A 15,135-nucleotide genomic window follows, 5' to 3' on the forward strand; every position below is an offset into this window, starting at 1 on the left:
GTGGGGGATGAGGGGAGAGAGAAAGAGAGGAAAAGAAAAGAGAGAGAATCATACTAATAACCCTTGCAGAGATATTATTATGACCTCCCTCTTATAGCTGAAGTAGTGAAAGAACAAAGCAAGGGTCACATAACTAGTAAGTCCATCAGCAGTGCTTTTTCCATTGCATGGTATTTCTTACTTGGAGGCCCAGGAAAGCTTTATTTCTACTGCTTCAGTATCCTTGAGATTATAAGATGCACAAAGGAGCAAAATAACTGAAGGATTTTATTAAAACTACTTGGAGCCAGAATAGACCCCCAACATATCCTACCTCACATAAGGAAATCAGTGGTCTCATATATCGCAAGCAGGGAGTGGCATAGAATCCATCTATGGGCACTAAGAAGAGAAAGCAGTACTAACCCATGAATCTCCCTTGTCAACGGCCTCTGATACAAGCATCAGTTCATCCAGTTAGAAACTTTGTTGAATCAGATCAGGGGAGAAGCTAATAAAGGGAGAGGTGGTGGCCTGGCTCCTTTCTCCCATGTTTTTGTTTTTGTGTTCTACTTCTATGAGCTTGAAAAACAAAGTGGGGCATTCTGAAGTCTCTCTTCCTGTCTGATTTCAGCCAAGAGCCTTACCTAATATAGATACAGGCTCTTCTGTGACTTACCGCTCAAATCTGTATCTTGCATCCCTCTTCCTCATTCCCTCCTTCTTCTATTCTCTAAGGAGTGAGAGAAGGTAGGTATGATAGATGTGACCGTTTCCCTTTTTTTATTTTATTTTTTTTAAGATTTTATTTATTTATTTGACAAAGATCACAAGTAGGCAGAGAGGCAGGCAGAGAGAGGGGGAAGCAGGCTCCCTGCTGAGCAGAGAGCCCGATGTGAGGCTTGATCCCAGGACCCTGGGATCATGACCAGAGCCAAAGGCAGAGGCTTTAACCCACTGAGCCACCCAGGTGCCCCTGCATCAGTATTAATAAGTAAATTCATCTAAAGTTTTTATTTTCATGTCATAGTTTAACATTGATACTATATTCACTTCACTAAAAGAACACATTTGCTGCTGCTAAACCATTTAATTAGGATTAGAATTCTCTTTTTTTCTTTTTCTTTAAAGACTTTATTACACTGCCCTGAATATCTCAACCTGGAGCTTTTATTGGGGTAACTGTTTTACAATATTTCCTGTTTCTTCATTGGAAATTATTCTATCCAAATATTCTACCTCTAAAGGCATTGCTTTTGGTATATTTTTCAAGAGAATTATTCATTCAATCCAAATTTTCAAGTTTCTTTTTATAAAATTGAACAAACCAATTTCTTAAGATTTTCCTGTTCCTGTATTAATTTTGTCTTTTCATTTCTTATTTTCTCTACTTTTTTCTTGATTCAGTTTGTCAGTGGCTTATTTATTTTATTGAAATTTTTAAATTTTGAATTTATTCTATTTTTCTATCTTCTAACTCTTCAGTTTCTGCATTTATTTTTATTTTTATTTTTTTGCATTTATTTCTAGTATCTGCTCCTGTTTTCACGTGACTGGTTGTGCTGTTCTTTTCACTTAATTAGCTTGGTTTTGTTCTTTCCTTTAATTGATTCAAGCAGTGAGGGCCATGAATTCTCTGCTGAGTACTGCCTGAACTATATCCCAAGACTTTTGATATGTGACTTTTAATTATCAGTTTTCTAGAAATTGTTTGCATTTGTTTTTCTCTCTGATAAAGAAAGAGACAGTTTCTTTAAGTTTCTATGTGGAATCTTTTCTGATTTTTTTTATTATGATCCAGCTTGTTCCATTATGGTCAGAGAATACTATCCATATCATTTCTACTTTTAGGAACTTACTGAGGCTTTTTGTAACATAATATGTAGCCCATTTTCATTAATGTTTTGCTAGAGTGTGAAAAGATGTGTTCTCTAATTTTAATGAAGAAAATTTAATATAGATACATCAGATCTAATTTTATACTGTTGGACTATCTTCTGTGATTATACTTATTTTTGTCCACTGAGAAAAGTAAATTAAAGTCATCTAATACTAGTACATTTCTGAATATTTTCCTTGTGTCTCCCTTAATTTCAGCTTTATGAGAGTTGTTTATGTGATATCTAGAACTTAAATGCACATCTTATGTATCCATTATGAATTTTACACTTTACATTATAAAGTGCCTTCTTGCCTCACTCAATTTTTTTTCCATTTGAATTTCACCTTTTTATTAATAGTATTGTGACCTCTGCTTCCTTTTTGTTTGCTGTGCCTTTGCCATCATTTTATTTTTTGAATAAATGAATGGGCCTGAGTCACTCTATTTTAGGTGTGTTTTTTGCATATTACAAACAGCAGTTTTTCTTTCAATCTAATCTAAAACTATTTATTTTATATATCAGTTAAGCTCACTTAAAATTTATATAGCAAATAGATTCAGTGTAATTTGTGATTTGTAGGTGAAATTATTTTCTGTTAAATATGCTGCTTATATGAGTAATTCTTTTAGAAAATCTTTGTGTCTCGTGTTTTCTAAATTGCAGTTTTTCAGATATTTTAAAAGGTGTATATTTGAGGATTGTCCTGATAATTTTATTCTTATATAATACAATTAGCTCCCTCTTTCTTTAGTTTCTACTAGTTATGAACATCATAAAAGTGCTAACCTACATCCTCTCCTCTCCTCTTCCATTTTCCTTGTACTTACCTTTGTACTCTTAATATGTTATAAATATGAATACTTGGTTTATCCATTTTGTGAGATAGCTTTAGACTCCCAGATATTATAGACAAGGCCATCAATAAGCTTATTCTATATCCTTACTCTCTACTCAACCTACAATTAATTGAGAAAAATGTTTCTGTTTGTCAATTTCTTCTTCTAATTCTACCTATATTTTCCTACATATTTTGTGGTATTTTTTGCTAGGTGTAGACCGAGTCTGTTTTAGTACAATGTTCTTCTTGTTACCATTAATCAATGGTCGTCTTTGTTTCTACTAATGCCTCTGGCCTTCAACTATATTTTTAGGTATCAAAGTAACTACTAACATTGTCTTCTGTTAGTGTCAGTTTTGTATATCCTATTGCACGTCTTGATTTTAACCTTTTCATGTTTTTAGGTTTTCTTTGTGACTAATGTGAAGAGCATGTAACTGGATTTTGTGAGTGCCTTACCCACGGCTTCATTTTCTGCAGTTTCAGTGACACATGGTCAACTGCCGCCCACAAGCCAATGATCCTCCTTCTGACAACAGGTCAGAAGGTCAATGGTAGTCTAATGCTAGGTCACAATGCCTACATCACTTGCCTCACCTCATCTCATCATACACTCATTTTATCATCTCACATCATCCTAAGAAGGGTGACATAGTACAATAAGTATTTTGAGAGAGAACAATACATGACTTTCATTACAGTATATTGTTATATTTGTTCTATTTTATTATCAGTTACTGTTCTTAGTCTCTTTCTGTGTCTAATTTATAAATTAAACCTTATTATAGGTATATACATATAGAGAAAAGCAAAGTATACCTGGAATTCAATTATTATCTGTGGTTTCAGGCATCCACTGGGGGAATCTTGAAACATATCCCCCACAGATACGGGCGGCACAGCTGTATCGTTAATGCAACCTGAAAACCTCTTTTAACTTCAAACTTAAGCTATTTACATTTATTGGGATTACAAAATTATCTGAATTAGTTTCTACTATTATTGTGTTTTCTATTTTGTTACATTGTTTCTTCGCTTCACTTTTTTCTTCTTTCATCGCTTATAGTAAATTGAGTACTTTTTTTTAATTTAATTTTTTTATTTTATTTTTTTTTAAGGATTTTATTTATTTATTTGACAGAAAGAGATCACAAGTAGGCAGAGAGGCCGGCAGAGAGAGAGGAGGAAGCAGGCTCCCCGCTGAGCAGAGAGCACGATGCGGGGCTCGATCCCAGGACCCTGGGATCATGACCTGAGCCGAAGGCAGAGGCTTTAACCCACTGAGCCACCCAGGCGCCCCAATTTAATTTTTTTATTAACATATAATGTATTATTAGCCCCAGAGGTACAGGTCTGTGAATCGCCAGGTTTACACACTTCACAGCACTCACCATAGCACATACCCTCCCCAATATCCATAACCCCACCACCCTCTCCCTAGCCCCCACCCCCTGGCAACCCTCAGTTTGTTTTGTGAGATTAAGAGTCTCTTATGGTTTGTCAATTGAGTACATTTTTGAAAAGATTTATTTATTTATTTATTGGACACAGAGAGAGGTCACAAGTAGGCAGAGAGGCAGGCAGAGAGAGAGGGGAAGCAGGCTCCCTGCTGAGCAGAGCTGGCCTTGATCCTAGGACTCTGAGATCATGACCTGAGTTGAAGGCAGAGGCTTAACCCACTGAGCCACCCAGGCACCCAAATTGAGTACATTTTAAATGTATTCTCTAACTTCCTCTTATTGACTTAAGAATTTTAAATTCTAGTTAAGAGTTACCCCTATACTTTTTAATTTTTTTAATTTAAATTCAATTTAATTAACATATCCTACCTTATTAGTTTCAGAGGTAGAATTTAGTAATTCATCAATTGCATATAACACCCAACACTCATCACATCAAGTGGCCTTCTTAATGCCCATCTCCCAATTACCCCATCCCCCCCACCCACGTCCCTCCAGCAACCTTCAGTTTATTTCCTATAATTAAGAGTCTCTTATGATTTGCTTCCCTCTCTGTTTTCATCTTATTTTCCTTCCCCTCCCCTGTGGTCATCTGTTTTATTTCTTAAATTTCACATGAGTAAAATCTTATGGTATTTTTCTTTCTCTTATTGACTGATTTTGCTCAGCATAATACCCTCTAATTCCAACCACGTCATTGCAAATGGCAAGAATTCATTCTTTTTGATGGCTGAGGAATATTCCATTGTCTATATATACCACATCTTCTTTATCCATTCATCTGTCAATGGACATGTGGGCTTTTTCCATAGGTTGGCTATTGTGGACATTGCTGCTATAAACACTGGGGTGCAGGTGTCCCTTCGGATCACTATATTTCTATCTTTGGGGGTAAATATCTAGTAGTGCAATTGCTGGGTCATAGGGTAACTCTATTTTTACCCCTACATTTTTAACATAGTTTTAAACTGGCAACATCTGAAGTTAAACTCTACCCCCCTTCCAAATAAAACAAAGGCTTTTGAATGTTTTACTTTATCTGCCTCATTCTCATGTTGTGATTGTTCTATCGTGTTCTTAAATTTCATAGTCATATCTGTTCGTGATTTTTATAGTTATTCTTCATTCCTCATTCTGATTTACCAATATTATAGACAGATATTTTGTTGTTATTGTTGTGTGTGTGTGTGTCATTTTTGTTTCCTGTATCCCAATTTTTCTTGCTCAATTTAATATGCTTATGTAAGTGGTAATAAAAGAAAAACAAATGACAACTACCATATGATGTCACTTTTTATTCATAAAATTGATAAAGCCTAAAAAGCTAATTTAACAGCACTCCATGTTGATGAGAATGTGGGGAAACAGATAAATTTATATATTACTGATGGAACTGTGCATGAATACAACCTTTATGAGGGCAATTCTGCAACATATATCAATATCAGTAATATATATACATACACATGGACTCAGCAACTCCCCGTTTAGAATTTTATCCTATGGGTATTCTTGCACACATGTATTATAATGTCTACACAAGGCATTGCTTATACTAGCTAGAGACTTCAAGTAACCTAGCTACCCATCACTAGGAGAAGACAAGCTAAATGAAATACAGTACTTCCATAAAATAGAATGCTATATAGTCGTATATTTCTAAGTATAAAAAAAAATAAAGTTCAAAACAGTGCATCTAAGGACCTATTTGTAAAAATAGGGAACAAGAACATATTTACAAATGTGCTTAAATATACATGAAATTTCCCTAGAAGGATAAATATAAAGCTTGGAACATGGACTGTGTGCGCAAGGGGTCTTGGTAAACCATGGGAAGGATGGGAGTGAGGGTTTCCTCTACATACCTTGTTGGGGCTCTTCAATTTTAAACCCCATTAATATATTTCCTGGTTCACATAAATATATTTTTAAAAAGAGACTAGTAGGAAGGTAAGCAGATAGAAGGAGTATAGGCAACTCTTTTGAGTTTTGTAGTAAAGCTGGGCAGAGTCCGCCTTTTCCAAGCTTTGTGAGCCAGACAATGTGCCTAAACGTCCACTTTCTCATTCTTAGAACTGATATAGTAACATCTGCACCTAGGATTATCTTGAGGAAAAAGTACAAAGATATACATGAGGCACTTAGCACAGCACTTGAATGATTATTGTTATTGTAATGGCAATTACATGAACTGTAATAATTCATAAGTCCATAAAACTCTAGGTTCAAAACCCAGTATTTCCTACGATTACTAAATGGGCATCAGATTCAATCAGATGGGTGCTTTTTTGGCTCACTCAGCACCAAAAACCAGGAAGATCTTTGTTTTCCTTACTCCTATTCTTTTCTCCAAAATTCTGACAACTGCACTCAGTCTCCTCTTGAATGCCATGAGAACGGCAAAGGGGCTACCCTACGTGGCTGGGGAATAAAGGACTTGAAATTCAATGCCATTTCCACACTGGGCAAACCAGATGGGTTGTCTGCGGGCTCCAGAGAAATCTATGAGAGTTTCCTAAGGTTTCCCCTCTCCATTCATACCATCCTTTGGAAAGAGTAAAATATGACCGAATGGGAAAGATGCCGAAGTAAGTGACAAGAAGGGGAGGTTATGAGGCAGGCAAATCAAACGGTGTTGGGGGGGAGGCGGGGTGAATGAAAAGAACTAGAACTCAGGAACAGACTAGAATTACTCATATCTGTGATTACCAAACAAACCACACTTGTAGGCTTTTGCCAAAGTTCCACACTTTGACCTCCAGGGAACATTTCCAGAATGTGTCCCTGACATAAGGTCTACTTGCGAGTTTCCCTCAGATGACCAACTTTCCAGACACCCTAAGATCCTGAGGTCTGCTGCATCTTTCTGATGCCCGTCTGAATGCCTGAGTTTTCTTCCCAGCTCAATCACTGAGTAGCCCTGCAGTTTCAGGCCAGTTTCCTTTTCTATAAAGTAAGATTTGACTGCTTTATTATTTTTAAGAAACCTTGCAGGCTTAAACTATTAGGTGTCATTATATTGAGGCTCTCGTCATTAGACTGAGGCTATCAAAGAATTTTAACAGATCATCTTCCTCCTTGAGGGCAACAATTTCCCTAAGGTTGGGACATACAGGAATGATTATTCCCATTTTATAAATAGAGGAAGGACGTTTGGTTAAGAGGGAAAGAAATTGGGCCAAAATTGTCTCTCTCCACATGGGTATTTAAGTACAGTGGTATTTGAGACACTAACACCAGAATGAAGCGAAGGCATACCTGCATAAGAAAGCTCCCTTCTCTCACTTTGCCCATTCCCAACAGTTACCAGGATGAAAAAAAGAAACCAAAACTGCAAAAGTTCTGGGTAGTTCATTGCTAGAGCTGGAAAGCACCTGGTGTTTCTGGGAACGTGAAAGTTTCTCTTTCCTAGAATAGGAACCTTCAAAGGTAAGTCCCTCCCAAAAGGCAGTAATGCACACAGCTCTGAATTTTCAGTGGTTGGCATGTGGAGGGAGGACAGAGAAGAATTACTCATTAGTGCAACAGACATTTGCTTATTGTCTGCTATGAATCGAGCCCTGTGCCAGGTAGTCAATATAAAACTTAGTAAAATATATGGCCTTCCCCCCCAGGAACTCATGGTCTAGTGGGAGAACAGAGGGGTGGGGGGATGAGGAGTTTACTACAGGCTGTGAAAGAGGTAAGCTCTGGGACAACAGAAGCACATGCAAAGGACACTTTCTCCAGACTGAGCTCAGAATGGAAAACCTGACCCGAGATAAGTCTTGAAGGACTGGGGTAAATCATAAAGGGTGGTTCAGGAAGCAGCAAGAACACACCATATGCAAAGGTGCACAGGCATGAGGAGGGCAGGAAGTTTGCGGTGGGAGCTTAATGCAGCAGGGAAGGGTGCTGCAAATGAGCTGCACAACCTCACATGCTGTGAGGAAGATCTGAGCAGAAAGGAAGGAAGAGCTTGAAGGACTTTACGGAAGTGACATCATCTTATGTGTCTGCAAAAGAAAAATGACTTCACAAAGAACAGCTAGAAGAGCTGAGCCAATGATGGGGAAACCTCTTTGGTGATGAGATCATCTAAGACTAAATGAAAGTTATAATAACCACGGGACTAGAGAGAAGGCAGTGAATTCAGAGCTCTTTACTGAATCTGAGTATGAATTCAAGATTATGAACACATGACGTCATATAATTTACTGGTTGAGGTTGTGGACTCAGGGGTCAGGCTTGGATTCAACTCCAACTCCACCCCTGTGTAACCTTGGAAAAGTTATTTAACCTCTTTGAGACTCAGTTTCCTCACCTGTAAGATGGGGATAATAATAACCAACCACATAGGCTTAAGGAAAAGGACTAAATATGATAATGCCTGAAAAACATTTAGCATACTTCCTATCATATTAAAACTCTATAAATGGTAGATATTACCAGTTTTTTATTAACATTGTTAATTAGGAAACAGTGTTCTACCCCTCCATATCCTAGCTTCCCCCAAAATATCAGATATCAGTGTGAAAGGGGAAAGACACAGAAAGGCAACCTCATGAATATTTACATCATACTGGCTAATATTTATCTCAAAAAACAGATTAAGACACAGGTAGCTAGCAAAACAGTAGCTATGGTCACCTCTGGGAGGTGAAACAAGGGTTAGTTTTACTTTCCTCTACGTATACGTGCTATTTACATAATAAGGAAAATGTACTTTAAATAGATGTATTATGCCACAATACTCAGCAGCAGGGAAATGAGGATCTTGGAAACAGACAGCACCCCCCTTTCTCCCACCCCCGGTCAGTACACGTGGCCCAAACTTCCACCATGCCAATAGCTCTAGGAACAACTACCCAGCAGCACAAGCCCAGAGAAACTCCCAGCACGAGCTACTCTGGATCATGGAGATGACCACTGGAAGGGTCCCGTGTCCCCGAGCTCTCAGTCCTCCAGGAGCTGCTGCACCAGGCGGGAATAGAGGTCCTGGCCCTCCATGAGCTCTGAGTGCTCCCGCAGCTCACCCTGCCTGAGCACCAGGACCTGGTCCGCACTCTGCACCGTCTGCAGCCTGTGAGCAATCACCAGCACTGTTCGGTCCCCGTGGGATTTCCAGTCCTGCAGCTGAAGGGGGAGGATCATAATGCCTCAGAAGGGTAAGAAGAGGGGCACCTGGGTGGCTCAGTGGGTTAAGGGTCTGTCTTAGGCTCAGGTTATAATCCCAGGGTCCTGGGACCAAGTCCTGTCAGGGGGCCTGCTTCCCCCTCTCCCTCTGCTGCTCACCCTGCTTGAGCTCTTTCACTTGCTCTCACTCTCTCTCTCAAATAAATAAAATCTTTAAAAAAAAATAATAAAGAAAAATAAGAACAGGTTGGGCACCATATCGCAACTGGGCAATATCTCTTGTGGCACAGGGTAGAGAAGACGTGAACGATGAGAAAGACGACAAAGTCTGCACTGCCCTTCTCTCTCAGCTGTCCCGCTGTAAAGGGAACTGGGGAAAAGGAGGGACTGTTCCCACACCCCATACTCTCCATTCCACTCCCCACTCCCTGCGAAAGCACAGATAGTCTTCCACTAGTGGGCCATTCGTCTTCCTCTGCCCAATTCTGCATACACTGGTCCTTCAATCATGAGCCTCAGGTCCCACTGCCTGCCGCCTCAGGACTCACAGCCTGCTCACACTGGACGTCCAGAGCACTGGTGGCTTCATCCAGGATGAGGACTCGTGGGTCCCGCACAAGGGCCCGGGCAATGGCCAGACGCTGCTTCTGTCCCGCAGCCAGCTGCTTCCCTTTCTCCCCTACATCTGAGGATTCCGAGAAATACCTTTTCTCAGACACAAGTGGCCACGACAGCGTCCTCCCCATGAGCAGGGACAAGCGCACAGCTGGTCTTTCCACCAGCACCCATGAGGGAGGCATGAAAGCCTATGTCAGGAGGGCAGGGGTGGACACCTGTTGAGGCTGCCCCAAGAGAGGGAGCACTACTACCCCGGGGGCTGTCTCCCAACCAGGACCCGCAACTAGAAAACTCCCGGTGCCGGTGCTGGGGAAGGCAGGAAAGTGGGAGCCAAGCACCAGGCAAGGAAATAGCAGACACAACCCGCACCCCCAGGAAGCAGCTCCAGCTCCTCTTCTGAAGGAAGGTACCTGTATTCAGTCCATGCTCCAACTCCTGTATGAAGCCGTGGGCATTGGCGGCCTGGGCAGCTGCCATCACCTTCTCATCACTGCAGCTCTTCAGCCCATAAGCAATGTTATCCCTCACAGAACCGGAGAAGAGCACAGGCTCCTGCCCCACCGAAGTCACCTGTGCAGAGGGGATGGGAGCAGGGGACAGTGTGTCAAGCCTCCATGGCAAGGATCCTCTTTTCCTCCTGGTCTATCTCCCTTAGAATGGGCTCCTTGTGCTTCTTCCCACGGATCTCCCATGCTCTCTGCACATGCTTCTTCCCTCCTATCTCCTGTCCCTCTTCCTCACCGCAGGCCCTCTGCCCACCACCACCCACCTGTCGGTGCAGGTAGCAGTGTTCGTACTCGGAGATGGGCTTCCCATCCAGCAGCAGCCGTCCCCCGGTGGGCTGGTACAGATTCTGCAGCAAGGCAGCCACTGTGCTCTTCCCGGACCCATTGGGCCCCACCAGAGCCGTCATCTGACCAGGGCGTAGAGTGAACGTCAGCCCCTAGAAAAGCCGAGAAACAGAGGCTTGCCCCACGGCCCTTGCCTTCTGGTTCTGTCGTGGGGAGGATCAACCTCTCAGAGACAAAAGATCTACTACAGGCCGTGCTGCCTGGGAGCCGAGGTCCGGGTTCCCTCCCTGCGGCCCCTCTCAGGCACCTTGAGCACAGGCTGGTCAGGGCGGTTGGGATACGCAAAAGAAACGTCTTGGAATTCCACCAGCCCCCGCAGAGTGGGAGGGGCTAGCGTCCCGGGCGGAGGCAGCTTTGGCTTCCGATCCAGGTACTGAAACACCTTCTCCGCAGCCCCGACGTTGCTGAGCATATCGCCGCACATGTAAACCAGGGTCTGGAAAACAGGAACGGAGGGGTCAGCTCCCCAAATGCAGCTTCACCAGAAACCAGGTCCCCAGCTCCTCGCACGCTCCCCTGCCACACTCTGTCCAGGTCAGGCTTGGTAGCAGTGTTCGTAATCGGAGATGGGCTCGTTTGTACTCGGAGGGGATACCTCCCCTCATCCGAAAAGGGTTCCCTCCCCCTAAATGTGCAATTCAGATGGAATTTAAAGGCAACCCAAGGCCCCAGCAAGCCAATCTGCAACGTAAAGGATAAAGAGGTCCGTACTCCGGTTCAGCGCTAATTCTTTCCCCAGACCCTCCAGTTCCCGCTCCGTATTACTTGTGCACCGTTCTGTTTTGCCTTAACTGGACAGGGAGCTCCTTAAAAGCAGGCACTGTGCCCACCTCATCTCTGCCACTCTAGCCACCAGAGTGCCTAGCACAGCTCTCCATACATAAAAGATGTTTCACAAATATGTAGGAAAATTATAAAATAACCACCAAGGTGAAGTAGCTATTTTTGAAAACTGGTAAATCTAGGGGAAAACCCAAATGGTATTCTGCCTTTCCTACTCAAACTGTACCACTGGGTTATCAAAGAGTGGACCAGGGTAAGTCTCCCTGGATAGATGTATTCCAGCTAATAAGTGGAGGAATGGTAGAGTGTCACAGTCTTGCGAGCCCTAATGATTTGAATGGATCTAGGCATTGAGCATTAATGGCTGATGCTACCACAGACATACATGAGAGAGATAAATGTAATATAGACACATATGTTACATAGATGAGACAAGTGGAAATATAACCCCTGTATTTGATAAATTTTAGGAACTACTGTTACACTTTTTTGGTGTAATGTGTTTCCTGGTTATATTTGTTAAATATTTATGTTTTAGAGGTATGCCCTGAGGCATTTACAGATAAAACTATATCTTGAATTTGCTTCAAAATAATATGGGTGGAGGTACAGTTGAAACAGAATGGCCATGAGTTGATAATTTTAAAGCAGGTGATGCGTACATGCAGGTTCATTATAGTTCATCTTTTTATTTTTTGGCATAAATTTGAAGTTCTCCATAATACAATGAGTTGGGGGTTGGTTTGGTTTGTATTTTTAAGGGGCTCAAACAAAGGCCAAGGCCCAGAGGCCAGAGAGAAAACGGGGCGGGGGGGGCGGTTAGTGAGAGTATGTCCAGGCTCCTGACTCACCTGCACATAATGGCCCATGTCCTCCTCATACAGCAGGAAGGAGAGCAGCCCACCTTGCGTGAGGTCCCCAGCCAGGATCTGCTGCACCCCACAGTTCAGCATTAGTACCTGCATTCCCAAGTGCACCATCTGCAGGGCGAGAAGAAAGCCCTGAAAGAGTCCACCACACAGAGTAGCGGGGACCCCACTGCCTTCCCTGTCCCTTTCTGGCTCCTACCCCCAACCACACAGCCTCCTCACCCTCTGAAAGAGTAAGTAGAGGGCACATTCCAGGTCTCGTCGCCACCACAGCTGCCTGCACCGTTCCAGAGCCTCCTTATAGAGACGGATCTCCTGGGCCTCGGCTCCAAAACTGCGCACCGTCTGCAGCCCTCCAACAGCCTCCCGCACCACCTGTCCTGCTTTCGCCAAAGCATTTTGGATGTCCAGAAGCAGTGCCTGCAGAAGTGGGCGGGGGGTGGGGGATATAAGGGGCTGATGGGGCAGAAGACAGGAGACCTCCCCGCCATGGTCTCATCCCCGTCCTGGGGATGCTCCCCCAAGCTACCTAAAAATATCTAACTGTCCTTTTCCCCTCTTCCTTACATTTCTTTCCAGAAGAACTGAGAGTAGAGAGGGAGGAAACAAAATGTTACTGAGCTCTTACTGCCAGGTAGTGTAGGGAATAGAGGCTCCTTCATTTGCTCCTTCATTTAAGGGAATTCATACCACCCGCAGTGTCTGAATGAAACCAGAAGGGATCATTTTCCTAAAGGGCCACAGCTAGTTAACAAAAGGTGGGGATGTAACTCAAAATGGATAAAAACCTAAACCAGAGCTAAAACCATAAAACTCTTAGAAGAAAACTTCAGGGCAAAGCTTCATGACACTAGATTTGGTGATGATTTCTTGGAATAACACAAAGCACAGCCAACAAAGAAAAATTGGTCTTCATCAAAATTAAAAACTTTTGTGGGAGAAAACATTTCCAAATCATGTATCTGATAAGGGGCTAATACCCAGAATAGTGAAAGAAGTCCTACAACTCAACAAGTAAAACACAACCCAATTTAAAAAATGAGCAAAGAACTTAAACAGACATTTCTCCAAAAAAGATACAGATAGATATGGCCAACAAGCCCATGAAAAGATGTTCAACACCACTAGTCACTAGGGAAATGCAAATCAAAACCACAGTGAGCTATCACCTCATAAAAATTAGGATGGTATTTTTTAAAAAGCGCTGCATATTCGTATACAGCAGAATTTTACTCCGCCATAAAAGAGAAGGAAATCCTGCCATTTGCGACAATGGAACCTGCCCAGGATGGAACCTGAGGGCATTATGCTAAGTGAAATCAGCCAGAGAGAAAGAGGAATACCGTGTGATTTCATTTATATGTGCCATCTAAACAAACAAACAAACAAACAAAAATTTCATAGGAAAAGAGATCAGGGCGCCTGGGTGGCTCAGTGGGTTAAGCCTCTGCCTTCGGCTCAGGTCATGATCTCAGGGTCCTGGGATCGAGTCCTGCGTTGGGCTCTCTTCTCGGCAGGGAGCCTGCTTAGTCCTCTCTCTCTGCCTGCCTCTCTGCCTATTTGTGATCTCTCTCTGTCAAATAAATAAATAAAATCTTTAAAAAAAAGAGAGAGAGAGAGAGAGAGAGAGAGAGAGGGATCAGATTTGTAGTTACCAGAGACCAGAGGAAGGGGTGGGGAATGGACTGGAAGAAAGTGGTCAAAAGGTAGAAACTTTGAGCTGTAAGCTAAATAAGTACCGGGGAATGTAATAAAGAAGAAGCAAACAAGAAACAAACAGAAAATAAGTGCTGGAGAAGGAGGAGGAGAAATCGAAACCCTTGTGTATTGCCAAGGGGAATGTCAAAAGTTGCAGGCACTATGAAAACCATTATGGTGGTGGCTCTTTCAAATATTAAAAACAGAATTACCATAACATCCAGCAATTCTGCATCTGGGTATATCCCCAAAAGAACTGAAAGCAGAGACTCGAACAAATATTTGTACACCCATTTTACAGCAGCATTATTCACAATAGCCAAAAGGTAGAAGCAACCCAAGCATCCGGAAAGAGATGAATGGATTAACAAAACGCGGTCTATGCATCAATGGCATATAGCCTTAAAAAGGAAGAGAATTCTGACATGTGCTACAACAGGGATGAACCTGGAGGACAGTACACTAAGTGAAATAAGCCAATCACAAAAAGACAAATACAGCATGATCCCACTTACATGAGATACCTAGAGTAATCAGATTCATGGAGACAGGAAATAGACCTGTCATTGCCAAGGGCTGGAAGGAGGGGAAGTGGGGAAGTTATTATTTAATAGGTACCAAGTTTCAGCTTGGGAAGATGGAGACAGTTTCTGGAGATGACTGGTGGTGATCCTTGCACAACAATGTGAGTGTACTTAATGCCACTGAATGGCACAATAAAAAATAGTAAAAATGGTCAATCTTATGTTATGTAAACTTTACCACCACTTTTCTAAAAAGAGAGAAAGCAGAGCTGATACTCAGACTCAGGACTTCCTGACTGCACTTTTCTACTTTCTCTACACTCCACCCAAATTGATTTGCCCTGATTAGAAAGGGGAAAACTCTACCTAAAATCCTCCAAGACAGCATTTTTAATCTTTCTGTGGAGAAGGTATGCCCAGACTCCTTTGAGAATCTAGTAGGAAGTTATCCTGTTTCCAGAAAAATGCTCCCTCTTCTTCTCCCACTCTTCTCTCTCTCTCTCTCTCTCTCTCTCTC

General features: G+C 42.2%; 1 protein-coding gene across 1 annotated transcript in view; it reads right to left on the reverse strand.

Moving 5' to 3' along the window:
- Positions 1-5,435: 5,435 nt before the first annotated feature.
- Positions 5,436-15,135, reverse strand: part of LOC111152449 (transporter 2, ATP binding cassette subfamily B member) — a 12,886-nt gene continuing 3,186 nt past the window's right edge. The window contains exons 4-10 of the mRNA XM_022510945.1: positions 12,619-12,891; positions 12,379-12,507; positions 10,992-11,180; positions 10,663-10,836; positions 10,304-10,463; positions 9,824-9,960; positions 5,436-9,275 (exon numbers count right to left, since the gene is read on the reverse strand). Coding sequence (XP_022366653.1) covers positions 9,096-9,275; positions 9,824-9,960; positions 10,304-10,463; positions 10,663-10,836; positions 10,992-11,180; positions 12,379-12,507; positions 12,619-12,891 — 1,242 coding nt within the window. The 3' untranslated portion in view covers positions 5,436-9,095. The remainder of the gene's footprint in view (positions 9,276-9,823; positions 9,961-10,303; positions 10,464-10,662; positions 10,837-10,991; positions 11,181-12,378; positions 12,508-12,618; positions 12,892-15,135) is intronic.

The sequence above is a fragment of the Enhydra lutris genome, unplaced genomic scaffold (genome assembly GCF_002288905.1).
Source record: "Enhydra lutris kenyoni isolate GAN:26980312 unplaced genomic scaffold, ASM228890v2 scaffoldscaffold28, whole genome shotgun sequence".
NCBI lineage: Eukaryota > Metazoa > Chordata > Mammalia > Carnivora > Mustelidae > Enhydra > Enhydra lutris.